Below are 24,074 nucleotides of genomic sequence, written 5' to 3' on the forward strand. Positions count from 1 at the left end.
ACTTCACTGTCACAGCCGCTTTTTCCTCTCTTACATTTGCTTTGAATATGAGACAGTATGTCGGCCTTATATTTCTGTATCTGATAAAAACCGAGTGGCTCTATGAATACACACACGATGCTCTGCCTTTCAACTTGTAAGAAAAAGATTTTTGCTGATTAATTCATTTGATGAGTAGAATAAAATTAAATTTTTTCATTAACGCTTCTCGAGTTAATCTTTCTGAGCTAATGGACATTTTTAATGTCTCTTTCAAGAAACTTTTATCACAGACACTGTTATGAATGGTGATTTGGGAGAAGAGGTTTGTCCTCTTGCCGCTGGTTTCTGTCCCGATATTTGCCTGGAAGCACTTTAAGTGATGTCAGATGATGTTATGCAGTTTATCTGAGCTTGTTTATCACTCACTCTCTCCTCCAGCGTTACGCGAATGAGTGGCGAACATCCGGCGCCACTTCCGTTTCCTTCATTACGAGTTCATTGACTTGGTTTTTCACGCAAGACGCGAGTGGTGCACGTGATGTCAGCATGCTGCATGAGGGGAATGTGTGTCAGGGACCAGGGGAAGGTGTCAGGGACCAGGGATAGATGTGCCAAGTACCAGCGAGAGGTTCTCAGGGACCAAGGAGAGGTCATGGAGCAGAGACGTGTCAGAGACCAGGTAAAGGTGTGTCAGGGACCAGAGGAAGTTGGGTAAGGGACAAGGGAGAGGTTCTCAGGGACCGGGGTGAGGTTATCAGTGACCAGAGGAAGGTTGTCATGAAACAGGGTCAGGGACGAGGGAGAGGTGTGTCAGGGACCAGGTGGAGGTTGTCGTGGAGCAGGGGTCAGGGATCAGCCCGCATCAGAAAACCTTATATGTTTCGTGCTATTCTAAATAAGAAGAGAAGGACTGTACTACACCTACGGGAATAAAAAAAGGTTTAAGAGAATATTCTGGACTTCTGAGTGGCTAAAGTATTTACTCAGTGCGAGAATGTGAAATCTCTGTCCTCGTTAACATTCCAAGATCGATGGTTGTGCTTGCGAAACGTGTACCGCCACCAGGGCCACATCTGAATCCCGCCTCTTGCTGCTTCGTCTAATTAAATTACAGATTTTGTATTGCAAATAAGGCTTGTAATTATGCCGAGTTTATGCCAGGAAAAATGTTTGTTACTTTTAGAGACATGTTTTCTCATTCCCGCCTTGTGAAAGTGTTCATTGTTAATAAATAGTGTAAAAATCTTCTGACCATTAGCTTTAAACTGAAGCGAGATGTCTGATGAGGGTCGAGTGCAATCCACTGAACAGTGCACTGAACCGTAACACTCTAGTTACAGGTGCATGACCCCGAGTGTACCTGCAGTTACATTCCTTATGTAGGTTTGTGTCTACATGCTGTGGATACTGGGTTGAGGTTGTGACCTCACTCAGGGGTGATAACAATAAATAGGTAGACCTCTGACTGTCCCGAGGTAAAAGATTACCTTTCTCTAGGTATGTGGTGAATTGAGATGTGTCTACCTGGATTTTCTTTTACATAATTTGTCTCAGAGACCTTATGTCGTATTTATTTCCCGAGATGTGTGGCTGTAACCCTAACCCTGTCAGAGTGCGACTCCACATCATCTATTTTTAACGAAAGAAACCCTGGCGAATGAACAAAAAAAAAATCGCTGAAAACAATGAAGAATCGTCTGAAGCTCAGAGAATGTTGTCATTAAGGGTCCCGTCCTCTAAGTGCGCGGTGATAGTTTGTTTTCTCCTATATTTTTTATCCAATTTTTGTACAACTAAACACTGGTTGGCTTCTTTCTGTGAAGGGCTTTTGGCTTCAGTTCGAGAACGAAATGAGATTTGTTACTCTGATTTTTGTAAGGAATTATTTTAGGAGGCTAACTTAAAAACAAGAGTTGATGTGAATGAGGACACGAAAAAATACTGACCAGAGTCTATGTATTTGTAAACCTACACACAAGCACGATACTCAGACAGGTTAATGTTTGTTTGTTGATGTCTTCTTGCAAGTTGTTCATGTAGTACAACTCCAAATGATGATAATGATGATCAGCATCAGAAGAGGCAGAACAAAAAGAACAAGAACAAGAACAAGAACAAAGAGAAGAAGAATAACAACAACGAGAAGAAAATCCGTGATCTAAGCATGGAAAGTAATTTAGAAAAAGAAGTAGAACACAAAAACTTTAGTTGAAAGTCGACACGCGCCTGTACGAGCAGCCAGTGCACAACAGTGTGTAGGGCAAAGGTCAAAGTCTGCCGTGATCATGCTGCAACTAATGAGATATAATATAACATTTCTATATGACTATATTACATTATAGTGACAAAATGAGAAATATAAATCTCAAGTGCTACAGAATCAGTAATCGTGTATTCCAGATCAAGAGCTGAATTCAAGAAGTCCACCGAAATATATCCAATGCCGACAGACAAAAACAAAATTAGGAATACAAAGTCGACACAGAACAGTACATTAAGCATTTGCCTAAACCTCTTTTTAAAACTAAATGATAAGAAAACAATAAAATAGCTGGGTAGTAAAAAAGATATATATCAATGAAGTCATTCACTCATTTTCATGTTCCGGAAATGTAAAGTTTTTGTGGGACGAAGAGCGAATCCTTGACAAAGATGTCAAAGCTTTCACGATGTATTATAAACAGAAACCCACATTTCTCGACCTTCACGAAGAGAAAAACTTTCTTTTGAGTGATCCCATGGGTTAGGAAATCGCAAACATTAACAGTATAAAAATACAGTCTGACATTTTCGATGGCTGCGGTAAAACTTAGCCTCAGATGCTGAGGGTAGAAGGGGCTTAATGGAGTCAACGAGACAGGGTTTTTCTTTCTTCCCGATCAAGAGGTTTCACAGAAAATAACATCAGGAAAAGCCTGAAAACGTGTCGAAAATGCAAAGTGCATAAAATGTTTAAATAATTTTTTTCTTCTTTTATGTTTAAAATTGAATTTTCTTAAACAGGTGGGTCTTCGTGTTTCCTTTTTATAGAGAAGTTGACTGTAGGGCTCCCGTCTGTCTCTCCAAGGGTGAGCGCCCCTCAGTATCGGAGACAAGTCAGTCCAGTTATTGCTGCTGATGGCACTCTGGTGCTTTTCTCTTTTATTTCGGTGTTCGTTCATTTGTTAATTCATTCGTTTTTTCTTCCTTCCTCTGCGTTACTCTTTTTATTCATACATCTTTGTTACATGATATGTTGTAATGCTGGAACATTTAATCAATACAGTGTAATTCCTATTTTATTAATTTAGAAAACTGCATTCGAAACATTCTTTTCGCTATTTCATGGTGAAGATGAATTGCGGGGATCATACATCTTTCATGACCATATCTCTTGGATGAGGTCATTGACTAAAAACAGACCTCTTCGCCATACTTTACAGTGAGTTGTCCATCAAATATCCTCTGTATTCCAGCTACGGATTGACACAATACTAACACTAATACTAATATTAATGCTAGTACTAACATCAGGAGGCATGTCTAGCGCTCTGATCCAATACAACAGTTGCAGTGCTGACCTGTCCCACAGAGAATCATCATGGACGTGCACAGACCTCTGGCAACAAGATTAAAAGTGTCCAAAATAATATCCAACATTAGTTCTGCATTAAATATTTATGTCTTGGGCTTTTAGCAAAGCCACATGTGCAAAGTGAGTGAATCTACTTTTAAAAGCACTTTACGGTCATAATTCTTGAATCTTAAGTTCCACTGTGGGACTATTTTTTCAAAAGCCAGAGCTAGGCAACCAGCAACGGGAGGATAATCAGCTCGTGTGGCAGACGCCATCATGGCTACGGCGAGAGACGGGTGGTTGGTGTGACAGGCTGTGGATGTGTGCATTTGTCTGTGTGTGCATTTGTGTGTGTGTGTGTGCTAGTGTGTGTGTGTGTGCTAGTGTGTGTGTGTGTGCTAGTGTGTGTGTGTGTGCTAGTGTGTGTGTGTTCAAGGGTGCGTGCCTGCTGTAAGCCCGCTAGTGGTGGCGGAATAAATTGTTGTCTGAATAAAAAAGTTTTTGTTTTTATTTATTATAGTCGGTTGCTGTTGTATCAGTTATTACTGTGAGATGTTGACTTGTCGCTGACGGATCAGTGTTGATTGTAATCTTTTGCAAGACGATGATCAAGCACTTTGTCTACCAGCAATAAATTATCGCCAACGGCTGTTTGAACGCATCATGAATGTAATACGTTTGCCATTGGCTCTACGGGTCTTTGTTTTTTTTAAAACTATTTTTAGTTGAAAAACTGAATGCTTGTATGTGTTTCTTCTCTCTTTTAAAAACAAAATGTTAAGAAATAGTGTGTCGATACGCCAGAAATTCCATCCTGGCTTTGTTCATTCATTTGTAAAAATTGAAAGGTCTTAAAAAATGTTTCAAGTATTTTGCCGATATAGAGACGATACAGAGGCTACATAGCAAAAATATTGTATGAAGTATGATCAAAATGCGATAGGTCAGACAATCTCCCCCTTGATAGGATGGTGTTAAAGAAAGATTATCAAGCAAAATAAGCATAAAATGTTTTGTTTCTTTTTTTCTCACCCATTCGATAACGCGCGCGTACTCACGCACACATCTGAATAAACGTAGAGACACTCACAGGGAGTTTTGTTGGGGTTTTTGTTTTTTGTTTTGTTTTGTTTGTTTGTTTGTATTTTTGTTTTGTTTTTTGGTTTGTTTGTTTGTTTTTTGTTTTGTTTTGTTTTGTTTTGTTTTTTGGGGTTTTTTTAACATCCCTCTCATTTGCCAGAACCTCAGGATTATTACACTTCGCCAGTTATCACCAGACAGTTTTGACCGGTAGACAAGATGACAGGCTTGGTAGTCTAGCCATTCCCTTTAAGGGGATTAGGAAGCAGCCATTGTGGAACCGTCGGACCACTATGTGGATGAAGGAAAATCCCTTGACACCATTCAGCCTGCATCTTGTCTGCACCCTTGATGTTCGTCTGGGTCCTGCCCTGTGTAGGCAGCGCTCATAGGATTTCTCCACGAGTCCCTCAAGTGGACACACGCGTGATCTCATGTGTTTGGGGATTCATGTGCTGTGTGAGAAAGCATCATCTGGAAATCATGTTCCATTTTTTTGTAGAGGTGGGCATTAAGAGGGAAGCTCTGCTCCGTTAACCTCGCCCTTTCTATCGCAGCCGACAAACGCTGTCAACAAATCAACAAAAGCCGTTAAGACGACAGCGAAACTGCATCCTGAGAAGGCTGAACGAAACATTCCCGACTATTTTCTTGCCGACAGTTTCTTAATCTGCCTGCAACATCAGCAAACAGTTCACCTTTCTGCAGTCTGAAGACACACAGTAGGAAGGTGGTGTGATCTGAACATCGATCCCGAGTTCATCGCATCAGGGTACTTTAGTACAGTATTTACACTTTGGTCATTGTACACTCAGACCTAAAAGCCTTTTAAATAATTTCGGAGGTATAATCGCAAGTAGACGCTGTTTTTCTGTCTTTCTTTCTGTCTTTGTTTCTTTCGTTCTTCTTTCTTTCTGCTTACCTGACTGTATGTCTGTTTGTCCGCTTATTAGTCTATAATTCTGTATACTTATCGCTTTTTATCTCTGCTTAGCTTTATCTACCTTACTCTGTCTATCTACCTATCTCATCCCTCTATCCCTCTTTATCTTTCCAGAAGTAGACATTCCTATTTTCACTCTCGCGATTCTTTCATCTGTGTGCGCGCGCACTTGTCCGACTTGTTCAAATCGTATTAACAAAATATTTTAGGGAGCATCTGAAAAGACAGTACAGAAGAGAAATACTAGCACAGACTGGTGACTGGACTTTGCAAGTGGTAGGAAAATAGTAGCAGCGAGAAACTAGACCTCAGAAGTAATTAGCAAGAAAAAGTCATTTCCCTCAAATGGGCTATAAAAGACGAATTGTTACTGATATTATGCAACTTCACTAAAATCAGCAAAAATCAGATTTTAAGAATATTTTTAGAGTATATTGATTCACCGTCGCCCACCATTACGGAAATAAAACAACATGAATTCATTTGTAGAAGCTGTTCCATTAGAAATAAAATATAATTACGATGTTTTCTCTGACTGCGGCGTAAAAAGCATCAACCTCCCCCCAACTCTGAATGGCTTGACAAGGAAAACAGAATGTTCTGGCTAAGTCGGATTATGTTTTTGTAGCAAATGAATGATCTTATTCCAAGATGCCTCATTCCACATTTGCACGGGTGTTACAGCAGCTACCCGAGAGCGATGTGAAGCGCATCCCTGTAGGACTGTCAAAAAAACAAGAGCATCATTCCCCTCTGGCAAGCAGCTAAAGCACTCCGAATGGCCGAGCTTTATTTTGGTGGTGGAGTTAGCAAGGACATTGAAGCAACATTTGCCATCATCACGCGGCTTTGAGAGGAAACCATCAATGTTCAGCAAACACTGTTTAATGTGAGCTACGAAGTCCGCTAAGGTCGGGTCCTAATCTGATGGTCGTATCCAGTCTGAACACGACTGAGATTTATTCTTTGCCAGCAGCCATCAACTGTTCACTGTTGCTGTAGGTTTGGATTGGTATTTTGCTCAAATGTCCACCTGACACATCGACAAAGGCTGCTCCTAGCTTGGCTCTGTCGACTTTTACCTGTCACCGGTTGCAGTCGAGCCGTGACACACATCGGGGTGTCTTCCTCAGATAAATTTACAACACAAGCTCTTCACAACTGTGTGCTTTATCGCTTGTCGTTTCATCTTTACCACGCCATTCATCTTTTTCGAACTCATAGCTCAAGAAAGCTTCTCTCATCGTCCGACACGAAAGGTCGCGAGAGGTCACCCAGCCAGATGCGAGGAATGACGAACAGATGATAGCTTCCGGTTCCTTTTTCTACCTTTAATCACATTCATGATCCTGATTATAACTGGGTCTGGAAATTCCAGTCTTTTCCATTCATCATCATCATCATCACCACCACCACCACCAAAAAAAACTGACCGACTCTGACATTACAAAATAATTCCGGTTCACCTCGACAAGGTTTGGAGGGAAAACATGAACTCTTTGCTAACAAGTCTGGGCTGAACTTCTCAAATTAAGTCTGGTCAGGATTTACCTTGCAAACACCGAGGAAAACTAACAAGTTGTCTGACCTGGAGAAAGGAGAGACTACTCCACAACAAAGCACTAAACACCAACAAAAATTAGTCGGCCTCGGCCCTAATCTTCACAGTTGATACTAGTGAAACCTCTTAATGATGCCATCTCAAACAAACAGTGATCGTCTGAGACACTCCCACCCACCCAGTCACCTGTTCACATTCCAGTTCCCTTCCCATCGGACTAATTTAAAAAACCTAGCAAGTTTGTGACATCTAAACTCAATATCTGTTCGTAGGCGGAAAAACAACGGAGGCACAACAAGAAGGCGGATGAGGAGGAGCTGTCATCTCTCTGGTCACTACAAGTGTTTGCCAAAGACATTTGCTTCTTAACTAAACACTGCTTCCAACGTAAGGAGGGACAGGGGTGTGGGCAATCCAAATACTGCCCTCCTGGGATAAAAGGGAAATGAAGGGTACAGAGCATCTCAAGTGTAATCTGTGTAGCCTGTGAAGGGAATGGACTGGAGGCTGACAAGAAGACTGAGGAAGACAGTGCAGTGGTCTCTGGTTCAATGTTACCAGACTAAGGGGTGAGAGTGGATGGCACAGGGTGGGCTTCATGTAGTCCCCTCGTACCCTGAGAGACAACATGTGGCCAGCATTAGTCTCAACTCCCCGAAGCTTGTGAACAAGATGATTGGTACATCAGACACATACAGGTCTCAGGCTTCGGCACAAATACAGTGAATGTCATTTCTTCTGTGTTGTTTCCGTTATCCTCCATAACCCTCCCCCACTCCGTGTCTTAAAATAGAATTGATTTTCTGCTGCTTTGGAACAAAGTGATCCTCGCCTTCAGGGATCGTTTCTTGGAGCTGGAGGCAGTCTTTAACTCACAAAAGCACCGCTCGTCTTGGCGGTTGTAGTTTTTCTTTGAACCGAATAATTACAACCGTCACTGTCTTGGGTTGACCGTTGCCACACACCGAGCCCCCCATTTCCGATTGTGGATCAGATCAGGTATTGCCTATTGTGGATCAGACCAGAGATGTGGACTTCTCCAGAGACCATTTAATACCTTAACTAGTTCCTGTAACGTTGGTAATTAAAGGAGAGTTACAGAAGGAATGCGAAGAAGTGAGGACCAACATTTAATTCCTTTGATATGTGTGTGAGTGAATAGGCTTTTGTATGCAAAGGTATTCACAAGTGTGTATGTGTATGAAGTCACGAGTGGACATAAATACACTGAAACACGGCTGTGTACTACACTCATTATATTATTATCTCAAAACAAACGAAACAGATCAAAGGCACAGTTGTTGACTGATGCCCAACATCAAACAAAAGCAGGATACCCACAACCAAAACAAACTCTTCAGATGCTTTGATGAATCTTGACTGACTCTCTGCAAGACGCCTTCTCTGGAAAGCAAAAATAAGCAGAAAACAGAGCAGCAAGAGAAAAAAAAACAGTATGAAGGGAGGGACAAGAGAATCTGGGGAAAGACCAAAGACAGAGGAGAGAGAGAGAGGTGGGGATTTAAAGAAGTGAAAGGAAACCATAAACTGACAAGAGTGTTTGTCAACTGAGTTTCAGCAAATGCTTGGTTGTCTCCTAGCTGTTAATTAAACAAAAATCGCCACAGCCACGTCGTCTTCTATTATATCAACGGAAGCTTTCTTACTTTTTTCTTTCTTTCTTTCTCGTGCATGTCTTTAATCATTCTTGATTATTTTTGCGAGTATCTTTTGCTCGCCATGACATAGTTCTAAAGAAAATTTTAGACCTTTTTCATGTTTTGTGACAACGCATATCAATTTTCTCTGCTGTCGCGCAGTCATACCTTCAGAGAACTGTTGCTGTCATTATTTTCTAAACTTTATTTTGTGTTTCAGAATTCTAGAAAACACCGACATCTCTTTTCTTCCTTGGACTTCAATAGCGCCGCTACAAAAGGTCAAAACAATGTGAGCTTTATTTTTCTGAAAATTATATTTAAATGTTTGTGGATATGTCTCTGACAAACGAAAACATAAAAGACCGGAACCAGCATTGGCAATTACAAGATTCACACATGAACTATACTCACATGAACTACAAACTCGTGAACTGTTTTCAAACTGTTTGAACTTGCTCCTTTGCTTGACAACACTGGGTTTTTTTTATGTAAACTTAATAAACACACACATACACCAGTTGACAAGACCATGCCATGAACATTGACTAACCTGTCTACACTGATTGTGTTTTGTGGCAGACGACTTCATCACTTCTCTGTGACATCAGCCTCGTCACTGGCGCCCATGTTTTCCCGCGTGGAGACATCAAACATCACCAACTTGTATGTTGGATGCATGGATGGATGGCTAGGTTGTTGTTTGGTCGGGTTGGTCGGGCGGGTGGATGACTGGTATGGAGTTTGTGTAATGGGTGGCTTAAGTTAATGTTACTGTGAGTTAACACCATTTTAATGTAAATAAACATGTTAGTTTGTCTCAACATACATTAAAGCCTAGTTTAGAGCAATGTGTTTGTCTGTGGTCGCTGTAGAGATATTCGATGGAACCACCTGCACAAGATTGGGAGCAGTTGGCTGGCACCATTCCCGTCTCTGGAGTTCCTGTGAGTATAGTTGATGTGACCATCCTTGACTAACGTTGATGTTAGCATATTTTAGTTTTAGTAATGTTAGCACAGTTGATGTCAGCATAGTTTATTATGGTTCATGTGAGCAGAGTTACAGTTAGCATAGTTCATGACAGCATAGTTGATGATATCATAGGTCATAAGGTACAGTCCTAGTTCTTTGTTTTACTTGATAGAAATGGAGAGAGAGAGGTGGTTAGAGAGATAAAATGACAATAACAAGTCTTTATTAACGAGAGGTAAAGTAAGCAAGACATGCTCTTTTTTCATTTAGCCCTCGCCCTTGATAGAGAGGGACAGGGGAGAGACTGAGAAAAGGAAGATATATAGGGTGAGACAGAGAGTGGGAGAGAGATGGACAACTCGAAATTATTTTATTGATTAGGCCTCTGGCCATTTCAAGGAGCAAAGTGAGCGGCGACAACAACAGTAAACATCCTGATTATAAACAAAAATATTAAGTTAAATATATCACAACATTATCCTTATACATTCAAGAAACACCAGATGAGAATTGTAATTGACTGTAAGGCAAGTTATCCATCCATAAAAGTATGTGAGGGTAAAAACAGGATAAGACATGTGCCTGTCAGCTAGAGATGAGAGGCTCAATTACGACTGACTAGAAACACAGAGAAGAAGATACTGGAAGGAGAGAGACGGAAAGATAGGGAGAGAGGGAGAAGGAGAGGCAGAGGGAAGAGAGAGAGATAGGGGGAGAGAGGCGAGGAAAGGGAGGAGACAGAAAGAGAGAGGTATCTCATTGAACTTTGAGCACTTCTGAGAAATCTGAAAGCGTCTAGAATTGTAAATGTTTTCCCCGCTACAAATAAACTGGAAGATTAAAAAAAAAAGAATAAAAGTAATATCGCTGTTTGCCAAGAGCATCCTAACAAGTCGAGCTTTCATTGAGAGGAATGTTGATAACAAACTGGTCGATCGCTATACTTTATCATCACACACCATCTCTACATCATCCCAGTACTTTTCAGAATTAGGATGTCGGAGTGGTCTGGCTGAGATGAGGTTTCTCACAACATGGACAGGGTAGTCCAAGATCTGGACAATCTTTTGAAGCTTTTTGTCGTTAAGACCTGTTCTTGTACTCCGAATACATTCTGGTGCCGGATGCATGGAAAGAGGAATTACAGAATATAGTTCTGGCTTAGCTCACGACTCAAGAGTTCGATACTTTCGACAGAAAGTTATTTAGTTAATAATCCTTTTTCATTATGGATATACACTTTGGTGAATTATTGTAAGTCATCGTATGTCAGTTCCCCGAGGTTAAATGTAGTTCTGACTTATGTTTGTCCTAGTCTTAAGTTCTATACTTCTCCGTCCATCAGGGCGCGGAAGTCCATCGTAATCCTTATTTAAGTTCCAGACGCCTCACCTCTCACACACGTAAGGCTCGTTGTATTTACTATTATTTCTTCTCTCGTGTCCCTCTAAAAAGTCCCCAAGTCTTAAGACTTGAAAATATGTTTTGCCGTGAATTAGACTTTCACAGACATCCGCCAGCAACCAGCACATCAGGCAAGAAATTGCTTCATACAATCTCATCCTCTAACATCCACCCCTCCATCCCGAAGCTTTTCGCGAAGTCTGTCCTTCTGGGCAGGAGGCATGTGATGACTGGCCTCAGCACCTTCACCAGAAAGCATGTGATTTATGTGTATGTTTATTTGTCTGTTGATGTGTCTGTTGATGTGTTTGTTGATGTGTCTGTTGATGTGTCTATTCGTGTGTCTGTTGATGTGTCTGTTAATGTGTCTGTTGATATGTCTGTTGATGTGTCTGTTGATGTGTCTGTTGATGTGTCTTTGGGGATGATGAGATGTTTTCAGATCACTTTTGAATGTGATGTTTTGCAGGATATTAGCGTCCAATGCTATTTCCGAAATAGAAGTGGGGACCTTCAGACACACACCAAATCTTGTCAAATTGTGAGTCAATTTAAAAGCCATGTTACTGTTGTTATTATATGCCTGAAGTTTTATAAACCTCCTCCTTCCGTTCCCTCCTCACTATTCCACCATTTTATTCCGGATACAGCTGTTGTATAAATCATAATAAAACGCCATCCTTAGTCTGTGTACTGGAAATAGGATTACTTTGTCTATAATTTGTATCTGGGAAGATGTTTTGGAGCTCTAGAGTCGCACGACTCACGCAGAGAGGATGTTTACATGGTGACAAAGCGAGTTTCTCATAATTGAAGTTTGTTCATCAGTATCCAGTTACACAGCTCAGACAGGACCAAAGTGGTCAACACTAACAGGACACAGAGTACAGATAGGATGTTGACCTTTGTCTATATATATACATACCAATACTACAGGACTCAATTTATGAAGTGACAAGTGGCGAGTGTGCAGCCAACTTGGTAGATTTGTTTCTTGACCCCTTCCCCTACTTTTCTGCCTCCTCTGTCGACCTTCCTCCTATCCGCCGCTCTCCCTGCCTGCTGCGTGTATATGAATCATTATTAGAGGCTTGAGTGCCAGTTCATACATAATTCATAACAACAGCTGATTATTATGTAAAACATCCTGGGCTGTAACAACTGTAAGCCAGGCTTGCCCACGTTAGAACATAAGGAGCGTTACAGACAAGCGACAGTTAGCGAGCTGACAAGCTGACAAGCTGACCACCTTCCCTACATTTGCTCTTCTTGTGTCCCCAGAGATCTATCCCATAATGACCTCAGTGATGTTGTCATGGAGTCGAGTGTCTTCGCTAATCTCTCTCGCCTCGTCGAACTGTAAGTACGGCAACCTCTTTCTATCTTTCACACACATACACGACCACGCACGCAAATACACACACACACAACCCAAGCACGCAAACACACACGATCACACACGCACACGCACACCACACGTAAGCACGCTCGCAAACATGCACGCACACACACACACACACGTGCTCACATACACTTAAGCACGCGCACACACACGCACACACACGTAAGTACGCACACACGTGCGCTCATACACGCCCACAAAGCCCACGCAAAAGTGTTTATCTCGAGGCAAGTGACTGAGAAATCTGAGAAGCAGTGTTCAGCCGACAACGCTTTAGCAACTGTCGAACTGTGTGATGCTGGCATCTGCGTGGGCTGATCTTGTGTTTATGTGACACGTGACTGCTTCCAGCGACACCAATGTTTCAGTGTAGATAATGTTTCAGTATACTTTTGCCGATCAATAACTAGGTAGGCGCATAAAAATATCAACATGTCATTATAACAATTTGCTGGGTCGAGCTGGATTCATCCGTATCTTCTTTCTCAAACCAACTCTGTCCCTCTGGACGTCTCCCTCTCAAACAGAAGCCGTTATTTTTATTATTATTATCTCCTGCAGGGGGACCTCAACTATTCGTCCTCCTGGCTCCATGAGCAATGATGTCAGTGCGCTTAGACATCGAATTCAGCATTTTTTATATCAATGATGTGTTTTGTGGTAACTTAAGGAAATGTCATGAAATGTAAGCCTCTCAAAAAGTGTATACACGGAAATAAACACATCACAACAGGCGCAGGAGAAAAAAATCAGCTTGTGACAAACAGGTTTCAAAGTACAGTGCAAATACTCAGCACTAATTTGTCTTGAAGCTAGTGAAGGCCGATGTCTGTTGTAGAGTCAGGGCGACTCGGTGTGTCGGCTGCTGTTTGTCTTGCGTTTGGCAATAATCACACAAATGCAACTGATATAAGCCATTAGTAGTGACGGACCACTGGGAGGACAAAGCCGATTTCTCTTTTCCCACCGAGTTGGGTGACTTGCTGCTAGGTGACCAAGTCCATAGAAGTCTTACTCTGCTAAACTGATGCCGGTTCTACCATTAAGCCAATCACCAAGTCTCCTACACCACAAACACCAAGGGATGCAGGGAGGGTCTGGGGTTTTTTCCAAAGCAATGAATTATGTAGGTGAGAAGTATCATTCTCACAAATCATATTACACTTACAGGAAAGCCTTACACTGACTTTTATTCCTTAAATTTGTCAGCGTGGCATGAGAGCCAGCCATGGGGTTCAAAGTTCACCGCAATATTGTAATGTTTTCATAAGTAAGGTTTCTATTGTAATTATTTTTTTCTTAACAATATTTTTCTATATTAACAAGAAATACGTACCGTTTGCCCTAAAATGCAAGTCTCCTAGGGTCGAACCTTTTTGCGGTCGGCTTCTCGGAGAATTTCGTAGGCATGCGCAGTAGCTAATGACTAATGGTGAGATTGACTCACTGCTGCAGAACGCAATGCCTACATCCTACTCAGTAATATCAGATTCCACTATAAATGTAAGTACGACATTTCTCAAACCGTTTCCTTTATTTTGGGCTGCCGTGAGCATTGGTTAAAAGAATGTAAACAAAAGGTCGAGAGAAAATATTTCTAGGGACCTCACTATAAGATGTTAGTCCAATTATTCTACAGAAGTATTTTTGCTTCTCCAAGGAAAATTACATTGAAAAGTACTTAACATTGTTGCTAACAAATCTCTCTCCCTTAAACATTGAAAAGGGGATACTTGATGTTTATATAGAACCACAGTGTAATGCTAGTAGGTATTAAAAACAAATACATAAAACCACACATTATAGGCAAGTCGATAAAAGCAACGACAATATTTTAAGAAAACGCCAAATTCTTGCCAGAAAAATATAATTGAACTATGCTTAAATTTAAAGTAATTTCATAAGAGAATGGCCAGAATTGCCCTCTGGGACAAATAAAGTCTTATCTTATCTTATCTTAAGAGTATGTGTCACAGATCGTGTGTCAAAAGAGTGTGTCACAGATCGCTCACAACAAAAGAAATAAGTATAAATAAAATAAATAATTATGCAAGTAAAATTAAACAAAACACAAGCTCGGTTTATTGATGTTGAAACTGCTTATGTGAAATATGAGGCCAGCATCATCTTGGAACAACATAATTTTCACTTTTTAATTTCCATGCACTACGATCGTCTGCTTCTTTGTTGCATGTCCTCACTGTCGAACTGACCGGACGACTTTCTCTATGAATGGAAACACCACGGGGGATGTTTGTGCTGGAAGGCATTGTCCTGTTATTTTGTCACGACTCACCACAATTTATTTACACAATTTATTTTAATTGCCAATTTAGAATCAAACGACATGGCTACTGTCACGACTACATTGTCGGTTAATTCGCGTTTCGTAGCCATTTCAGGGACTTTGATAGGGACAGCTGAATGTAAATACAATATCAAGTGTTCTTGGCAAAAGTCAGATTAATTAACTTATTTAATGTTTTGTCACGAGCATGGCTTGTCGCATCGCTGTGTTTGAAATTTTCTAATTCACGATCTGGGTTAGATCTGGTAGGTGCTAGCGTCTGCGCATGCGTGCGTGTTAGTATTGATGTTGATTTAGTAACTGAAGACCATTTCTGGAGCAACAAAATAAATGATGGAATGAGCATTGGTTGCTCAACTCGGTAAAAGATATAAATTCCTGAGCTGTACAGGTGTGATTCCCCGATGTGAAACTAACGGCTAGATGTTGGCTGGCTCTGCTTGAAGCCGAGTGGCGGCCATATTGGAATTGTGAGAACAACACTGTCTCAATCTTGAGGACAGCCTCTCTCTGTGTTATGTTTGTCAGCGTAATGTTGTTTTTGCTTTCTTAAAGTTTACTTTTTTCTATTTGAAAACTGAGGATGATTGTGAATGTTTGTTTATGTGCCACGCCGGTTCGTATGACATTGTGTGTGGGCTGCGTGATGCTTCGTCTGAGTGATTTATCGCAGGATGGACATCCTGTAGTTTTTTTACTTTCGGAGCTTTGAAATCGTTGTGCAGTCCTTATACCCACACAATATGAGTTTGATTTCATTACTTTCTTGAAGGCACACGACTAAAACATAGCATAGTGCGCGTATTATATTTTGCTACAAGCAGGAAGCCAGGCTAGTGGTACTGACATGCGCAGTAGCCTGATATCACCATGGACGTTGATAGCTCGTGATATCACTAAACAGCGCAATAAAAAGGAAATGACAAGACTAAGGATTAGTGCTTAATGTGAGGGATGGGGATAGAGATGAGACTTAGGATATCGATTAGGCGAAGCAGACGACACCGCTTGCAGCTCCGCCGTTCCTTGCAAAACTTAAAAAGTGGGAGCTTCATGGAAACGAACTTCAAGTTTTTTTTCAGTTAAAGCGTTTGTTCAGCAGATATGAGAGCAGTTATCCAGATTTCATCCACGACATCTGGCGATTTTGAGCACATCACCCCCTCAATATGTCAGAAAGAGAGAGTTTAAATGGGTATTTAGTTACAGAGCCAGCACATAAATGTCTAAAAGCGGTAGTTGAAAGCGGTATTTGTTTAAATAAGTAGCACATAAACTGCTTATTTTAATAGGGGCATCAGGCATCGACACCTACTCTAAACACCTGGTGCCGCCCTTTTGTGGGCTGTACATCATAGTAAAACACACACACACACGTTTTTGCATTTATAACCCGGTGCTTATTAGATTTCTGTTTTAATCATGGTCGCGGCCTTGTAAATAGAAAGAGTTTGAAAAATTGAAATTAACTGCTTGGATTTCCTCCCTTATCTCTGTTTTTTCCCTCCACCCCATAATCTCTCACCTACTGTGTCTCGCGAACACACAGGATGCACCTCGTTTAAACTTGATATCATAAACATGGAGAACACTTGCAGTAAACTGTGTTCAAGGTGCAAAATAGCGAGGGCTGCCACGCCAAGCGGGTAGTTGTCTGGGGTCCACACATTCTGATCTGTTTTCTATTTCCCATGAAAGCTGGAGAATCTTCATCATCGTATCGTCTATCATTAATGAATACACTTTCGTAGTGTCTTAACACATGTTTATCGTGGTACTCAGATGATTATCATTGTAAACCCTTCTTTATCTGTTTTGGTGCATGTTTATAAAGATCAAGTACAATATACCAAAAGTTATGAGCTTGAGACTGCATTCATGTGTGTCCATAATGTAGCAAGCGTTTGAGATTCCGAATCATATTTTTCTGTAAAAAAAAGAAAGCGTGAGTAGTTTTCTAAGCGCCATTCGTTGCCCTTTTCTGGCCCTCGCTAGCTGTCCACCATTTCAAGAATGCAATGATGATGTCCCTTTATGACCTGCTGAATCTGTCAGTTGTCAGTCTACAGCCCACCTTCATCAAATCACGTTGGCGTTTATTGAAAGGTCTTTAAGTTCATTTTCATTAAAATAACAATCTCTTGGCCTTTAGAAGTGTCGGTTTTTATTTGACAGCGAGTATATTATCTGTGTGTGTGTGGGAGGGGGGTGGGGTCAGGGTGGAGATTTGGAGTGCGTAGGTGAGGGAGGCAGGCAGTAATGTCAGAAGGCTAGTATGTGTTTCTTCTCTGTCAATCGGTGTATTTTGAAGCACAGCAGCATTGTCAGAATAGTGGTTGATGTTTTGAAGAAGAAACGAATGTTGCCATCATCATCGTCGTTGTCGTCGTCGCTATCGTTTTTATGCTGCTGCTTCCATCATTGTCCATCATTTTATGACGTGCACTCATTTTTCACAGGCTTCTAGACATTGCATTGCATGTCCACCCTGCCTTCAAGACAGACTGATAGTGTCTGTCATGTCTGCCACAATGTGTGTGCCCGCCATAGGTACAGCTGAGGTCCAAGAGCCTTTGTGACGGACATCATCGTCGTTCATCCCTTGACTGAAAGCAGGTGACTACTTAAGCTGGTGCACAGGTACCAATGGACAGGGAGACTTGTCACACAGTTGGTGGCGCCCGTTTTTTCTCTAAGTAAGACCTAAGGCGACACTTCATAGAACAGGTCGCCTTGGTCAAGAACGCTTGGCCCTGGACAGAATTTTCTTCAAGGAAAACCTTCGCATACTGATACCCTGTTATCTTCACGATTTCTTGTATTTTTTACTCTCGCAACCATCGTCTTTTCAGAGACTATCCACAAGGCAGTGGAATCACTAACAGTTAGACTCGAGGGGCGGGAAAGATAAAGGAGTGGTTGGAAAGAAGAGAGTGACAAGTACAAATTGCTGGTCACTGGGTTGCTGGTCGCCTGTCCCCTGGTTACAGCCTCCACATGCATTTCATCGTTGTCTCATCTTTCTCTTTGCAGGAGGCTGGAGAACTGCTCTATCAGCACGCTCACCCGCCATGTCTTCAGTGGCCTGCATAGCCTGCAGTACCTGTGAGTACCTACCCCGGGTGGTTTCCTTCCCCTGTACACACGCTGTCTCGTCCGAAACCTGCAGAAAGAGGAAACGCATATAAAATCTTTAAGATATATTTGGCTTGTCTTTTTGTGTGTTGCAAACATTGTCGTGTAAATACGCTATTCAACGGATCTTTTCCTTTTTTCTTGCAGGTTTTTAGGAAACAATCATCTGACATCTTTTCCTGTGACGGCCTTGCTGTCTTTGAAAAAACTCATTTTCTTGTAAGAATTTGTTTGTCTAACAAACTAGTCCCGATCATTAGAAAATAAAAGGACATCTCTAAAACGTTTTAAGGAAAATTGGCGTTGATGTCTCGTTAAAATATTTTTTGTGGAAGAAACTTGATGAAACATTTTTGTTTCGCTGTGCCTAACGAACCTCATTTCCTCCCGCGCAGTGGTGACTGTAGTTGAAATCTTAATGGAGTTCAACAGTGAAGAGAGAGCAGTGAGGCATTAAGATTTATTCATTGACAAAGTTGTGTTTGCCATTATGGTGTACTCAACTTCTACCAAAGCCTTTTTGCAATTCTGATTTAATTGTTATCTTCCTATGTTTTTGCCGAGTCTTAACATCGAGTTAAAAGCATCAACCATCCCTCACTGAACATTTGAGCAACGATGCTGTATTTGCTAGCAATCTTGTAGTGGGTCTGGACTTTACAAATCTGGAGTTCTAGTTCTATCTTGGTTAGAGTTAACTTACAAATAATCTGGCTGTTTACACCTATGTTTAACATAGTTGAGATAAAAAGATAACTCATATTGACATTTGTGAAATAAAGGGAGTGGTTGTGGTGCTGGTTCTGGTGTGGATAATGCCAGCGCTCGTTTTCTTAGATGTTGAGCTTTCATAACCGATTTTCATGTCAAGAGTTTATTGAAGTGCATGAACTATTCTTGTTGTTTGCTTAGAGCTTAGGATGGACAGAACAGGCAAAACTAATATGCAAGTTTTATTCGCAGGAACTTGGGAAACAATCAAATAAGCTACATTGACGAGAATTTATCGAGACTCAGCCAGCTGGAATACCTGTAAGGAAATCCATTTACTTTAAAGGAAAAAATAATTACTTTCTATTTTCATGCCTGATTATCTATATATATATATCAATATTTAATTAATGCATTATCTATATATATAGAGAGAGAGAGGGTCTTGCTTTAAACAACCTAACGGTAATGACTGTCATTAAAGCTTACATACATCTCCTACACATGACCACGGAGTCCGGTCTACTCTGCCAATTAAGCAAGATTCTCGCCATCAAGGAAACGACAAAATTCTGCCACACATGCGCAGACGGTGCCTGTTTTTTCCCCCGGAAACTTGTTTTCCGTGTCTTCCACAGATTTCTTTAGCTATTTTATAAATTCCATATATAGAGTGTGGAGGTGTAGATTAAAGTACAGTACACCTTTATTGCCTATTTCCGTGCAACAGAGATAGAAATGTTTCTATTTATGAAGCTCAAGAACTTGATGAACTAATCACCATGCAGTCACATCCCACACACCCATATTATTACTACACCCTTACCCCCCTCCTAGCAACAACAATCAGAGGCTCACACACACATATTCACACATCCACAGGCACACACGCACACATCCACACACCCGCGCGCTCACCATTAAGCTTTCTTCAAACCACGAATGTAATTTCTTAATTGGAAGAAATTCACCTGCCAATCAGTTCTCGTCTTTGAACCGAGCAACCATCGATATGTCATCTGCAAACTTGATCAACGATAGGGGACAATAGGGACGATCTGTCCGGACTTCACTGGTGTAGACAGAGAACAGTACCGGGACAAAACACATCCCTGTGGGGCTCCTGTAGTGATGATCAGAGTGTTCGAGAGTGTGCCTCCTCAAGATGATTCTCAGTGCACTGGAATTGTGATAATGTTTTGTGACAGGAGACGTCTTCACAGCAAGTGTGGCTGAATGTATTGAACACGTATGACAGTCCATGAACAGGTTTCTTGAAGAGGTGCCAGTGCTGTTTAGATGACTGGCTACCGTATTGTAGAGTCAAGCAGACTTCATCCACCCCTCTTTTTGCTTGTGTTTTGATGTTCTGTTGTGCCCACGATCCTTTTTCTTCTCAGACCTCACTCTTTTAAATTCCCTGCCCCTTTCTTTTCAAACCGTGTCTACGCTTTACCATCTTCATAAGGCCATACCATCTTCATAATCAAGAGCAATGTTTCGCTCATTCCTCCGTTCTTCGTCTGTGCACATACTCCTTGTTTTTACCGTGGTGTCCTCTGTCTGCTGACACTCATCTTTCTTGTCTAGTTGACTGTAGCTTTGTCTGCTGACTTTTGCATCCACATGGCCAAATGCGCTTTACAAATGTCATCATCATCATCATCATCATCATCATCATCATCATCATCATCATCATCATCATAGCGTTGATGTTTAGGTTAGTGTAGATGGTAAGTGTTTACACTTTGGGCTTAGGTTTGGGTTAAAGTTTAGGTGCAGCTTTTTGTTTTGATAAATGATTGAACAGATAAAAACCACTCAGTTGAGGTTAGGCAAGTTTTGAGTAGTCGACAACAGCATGTGTAGAACAGACCATTAGCTGAACATTGCGAAAATAAAACAAAGTTGAATATTCTGAAAGTAGCTGTGGCACAGACGGTCGTGGTTTCATCTTTGATACACTTTTTCTTATTCTGCACATCATTTGGAAGTTTACAGTTTTTAAGGATAAAAGTTATTCTGATCTATGTAACTCTTTTGCTGGCGACTAATTTGTAGGTTTTTTTACCTCGAAATGAAACTGTTCTTCGACACCAGAGCTATTAAAGTAGAACCATGACATCGTGCTCGAGCCAGGATAAACTAGAATGGACATGAACAAGACTAGAAGATTTAATTCTGAAACATTAACTAAGTCTTTCGAGAGCAAGGCAGAGAACATCAAATGGCATGTATGACCATCTGTAAATCTTCAGCTCACTTCTTCTCAAAAGTCGCCAGGAAAGGTCACTGTGAGATTTGGTGATTTGGTGGGCGTTGGAAGCCGTTGATGTCTTCAGTTCTACATGGGGGGAAAGGCAGAGCTGCACTCGCACTTTTCTAAATCTGACTTTGAAGTACGAGGATTAAACACTGCAACATGTACAATCCGCTCCGTTTGAAGCCTTCTCTTCCATGGAGACATATTAGCATCACATTATTAGACCAAAGTCCATGTCTCCCATTCGCTACCAAAAAAAAAAATAAATAAAAAAATAAAATAACCAAGAAAAAAACAAAAATAAACTAGGCTGGCTTTTGAGTCATCAGTCCTCACTCATCGTCTTCAAAAAACATCTCGAGAAAAAAAAAAAACAATTGACGTAGGCATTTCTCTCATTATTTTTTAATAAATATAAATATAAAGGAAAATACCTGTTCACTTTTTGAAACCTTTTTTTTTCATTTCTTTATTGGAGCATTGGGTTTTGTTTTTCACAAATGCTCAATTCAGGTGAAAGGTCTATGCACTCAGACGCTATTTTAAGAGGGAAAACTTTACACTTCCAACACGTGAGTGCGCGTGCACAGACAGACTACATCACCCACATACACATCCCTCCTGTCGTCAGTCCTCGTGCCGCCCACTGTGTGACAGAGAGTTTAGACGAGGCCAGGTAGAGGAAAAAAACTGCAAAAATTTTTATAAAATTGATATGACACTCGACAGCGTGTTGCCAACTACTTTTATAACTGGCAGCTGTGCAAAGACCTTCAGTACATTTCCAGAGAAAAATAAAAAATATTTAGGGCATTTCACTTCTTAATATTTTATCAGTGTTCTATTTGTAGGCAAATGGCGTCAGTGAATAAAATAAAACTAGGGAGCTTATAGTTTTTGACTGTTTCGCTGACTTCATTTAAGAGTAAGAAAAAGGGAAGAATAAGATTTAATGACTAAACACAAAAGGCAAGTATTTAGATTGAATATTTTCTTTAGTTGTATTTTAAATATGTATTCCTGTTTATTCTGTTTTTTAAAATATTGCCAGCAAGTTATGTCTTGCCTCTTGACACCTGCACTTTGACAGGATGGTACCGACAGTGAACAGAAGCAGTTGTTGAGATCCACATTTGTGTGTGTGTTTATGACCAGCCTCACTTCAGTTAAATATCCAAACTGTTTCAATATGATCAAGATGATATGAGATAATAGCTGTCAGCCTATTATTGTCGGAGAATTTTCGTACATTGTGAAAGTTGTGGCCGAAAAATCCGATTGTGGTAGTTTAAAATAAATTATGACACTCAAGCAAAAGCTAAATTTACTGTCGACACGACATGCGCGTGAAGGATGTTTACGATCTTGTTTACTTCCCCGCCTCTTTATTTATTTGTTTGTTATGTCTGTCTTTCAGGTTTTTGTACAACAACGGACTGCGAGACATTCATCCTCGGGCACTAGATGGCTTCGAACGTCTGAAACAAGTGTGAGTTCCTTTGACCGGCGCTTTTTTCACCCTTTTAATTCATTTATCCCTACCTTTCTTCTTTTTTCTCTCTCTGTCTGTCTGTCTGTCCGTCCGTCCGTCCGTCCGTCCGTCCGTCCTCAGTAATTCCTGTCTGTAGGCGAAGCTTTTGACTATTGTGTTTATGTATTGAGCAGACAGGGTTAGCAGACCCAACCTTGTTCCGCGTGTTGTTTTCATTATTACCCACACTTCTGCTTTTGTTGGTTCTTTCTGACCACATCGATCACTTATTTGTGCGAATAGACCTTCGATTCAGTGTGTATAGCAGCCAGTGTTTGCAGGCTTGGTCTCGCGGCTACTAGAGGGCGCTGGAGACCAGTGCTGACGATGCTCCCCGATGTACACTGGTGACGTACTCGTCACTACAGTACGTCGCCTGTCGCATACCTGATACGTAACGCGCCCTACCACGTGCATGGCGGTAATATGTACCCAGCTCCCTATTTTCCCGACACTAGTGCCGCCATATCGTTGACCACACCTGAGAGTAGCGCCGACATTGTGACCAACCGTTCCCTGGAGCCCGTGTCACATGTTCCTAGAGGCCAGTGAGGTGGTGTGGGGACAGGTGTGAGCAGCAGATATCGGGCTATGAATACAGAATTGTTGAAGAAAAGGTGTGGTACTGTGATGGATAAGGGTGTCAAGAAATATGAATATTATCAGTGCAAATAAAGTAAATGGTTAACGTGAAGAAGCCTTAATAAAGTCCCTATAAATCTTTTTTTCCGTTTTCTTTATGTTTTGTTTTCAATTTAGGTGCCATTCAAAGTTATTGTCAACAAACTGTTGATGGCATCATGTTACGAAAAGATGATATATTCTCTGTTTCTGCGTTGTCGACTCCCACACAAGCCGTACGAAACAGTATACGAAGAGAACGAAAGGAAATGTCCACCCAGAGTAAGACACTATCTTCACCGATATTTACCCAGTGTTGAGAAATAAAAAAAAAAGCCTTTAATGCGCTGTGCTGTCGTCGCTGATCTCGTCTCTGTTGCCCACGCGCTGTCAGCTGACACCCGATGACGACTGACTTGAGTGCCCACGATACCAAAAAATCGAGGCAGACTCCCGTGGTACGGGTTCTTATATCAACATCAAAAACTGCCTTGACGGTCTAAGAAATAAAAAATCTTTATATGGTATTTATGCCCGAGCTGTATCCTACATCAGTCCCACCGATGTATCGTGTATCACATCCCACTGGTGTACGACTTGGAGCTGTCAAAGCAGAATTAGACAATAAATTGTTCTTTGGCTTAATTCTGTGTAACCCCTTGAAACATTTTTGTGTGTGCAAAGGTTTCAACGGCTGCCATATGCAACGTTTCACTATGACTGGCTAATGATCTTCTATTTTGCTCCTTTTATACAGTCCTGCTTTCGTGACCTTTTTTATGCAATGGAATATGTGTAGGCTTGTGTCTAAAGGACGGAATTTCGTGCAGTGGGGAGGTTTTCACCCAGATTAGGAAACACTAGTTTGTAATGACCTCCAGGGATTTGAAAAAAAACTGCAGTAGACTTTTAAGATATTTTCCTCAAAGCTTTCTCTGTGAGTG

The 24,074-nt window shown here is 41.1% G+C and overlaps 1 protein-coding gene across 1 annotated transcript in view; it reads left to right on the forward strand.

Moving 5' to 3' along the window:
• Positions 1-544: 544 nt before the first annotated feature.
• LOC112572057 overlaps positions 545-24,074 on the forward strand; it is a 50,320-nt gene continuing 26,790 nt past the window's right edge. The window contains exons 1-10 of the mRNA XM_025251572.1: positions 545-693; positions 9,001-9,072; positions 9,363-9,446; positions 9,656-9,727; positions 11,629-11,700; positions 12,441-12,518; positions 17,903-17,974; positions 18,152-18,223; positions 18,968-19,036; positions 22,396-22,467. Coding sequence (XP_025107357.1) covers positions 545-693; positions 9,001-9,072; positions 9,363-9,446; positions 9,656-9,727; positions 11,629-11,700; positions 12,441-12,518; positions 17,903-17,974; positions 18,152-18,223; positions 18,968-19,036; positions 22,396-22,467 — 812 coding nt within the window. The remainder of the gene's footprint in view (positions 694-9,000; positions 9,073-9,362; positions 9,447-9,655; positions 9,728-11,628; positions 11,701-12,440; positions 12,519-17,902; positions 17,975-18,151; positions 18,224-18,967; positions 19,037-22,395; positions 22,468-24,074) is intronic.

This window comes from Pomacea canaliculata, linkage group LG9 (assembly GCF_003073045.1).
Source record: "Pomacea canaliculata isolate SZHN2017 linkage group LG9, ASM307304v1, whole genome shotgun sequence".
In the NCBI taxonomy this organism is placed as follows: Eukaryota; Metazoa; Mollusca; class Gastropoda; order Architaenioglossa; family Ampullariidae; genus Pomacea; species Pomacea canaliculata.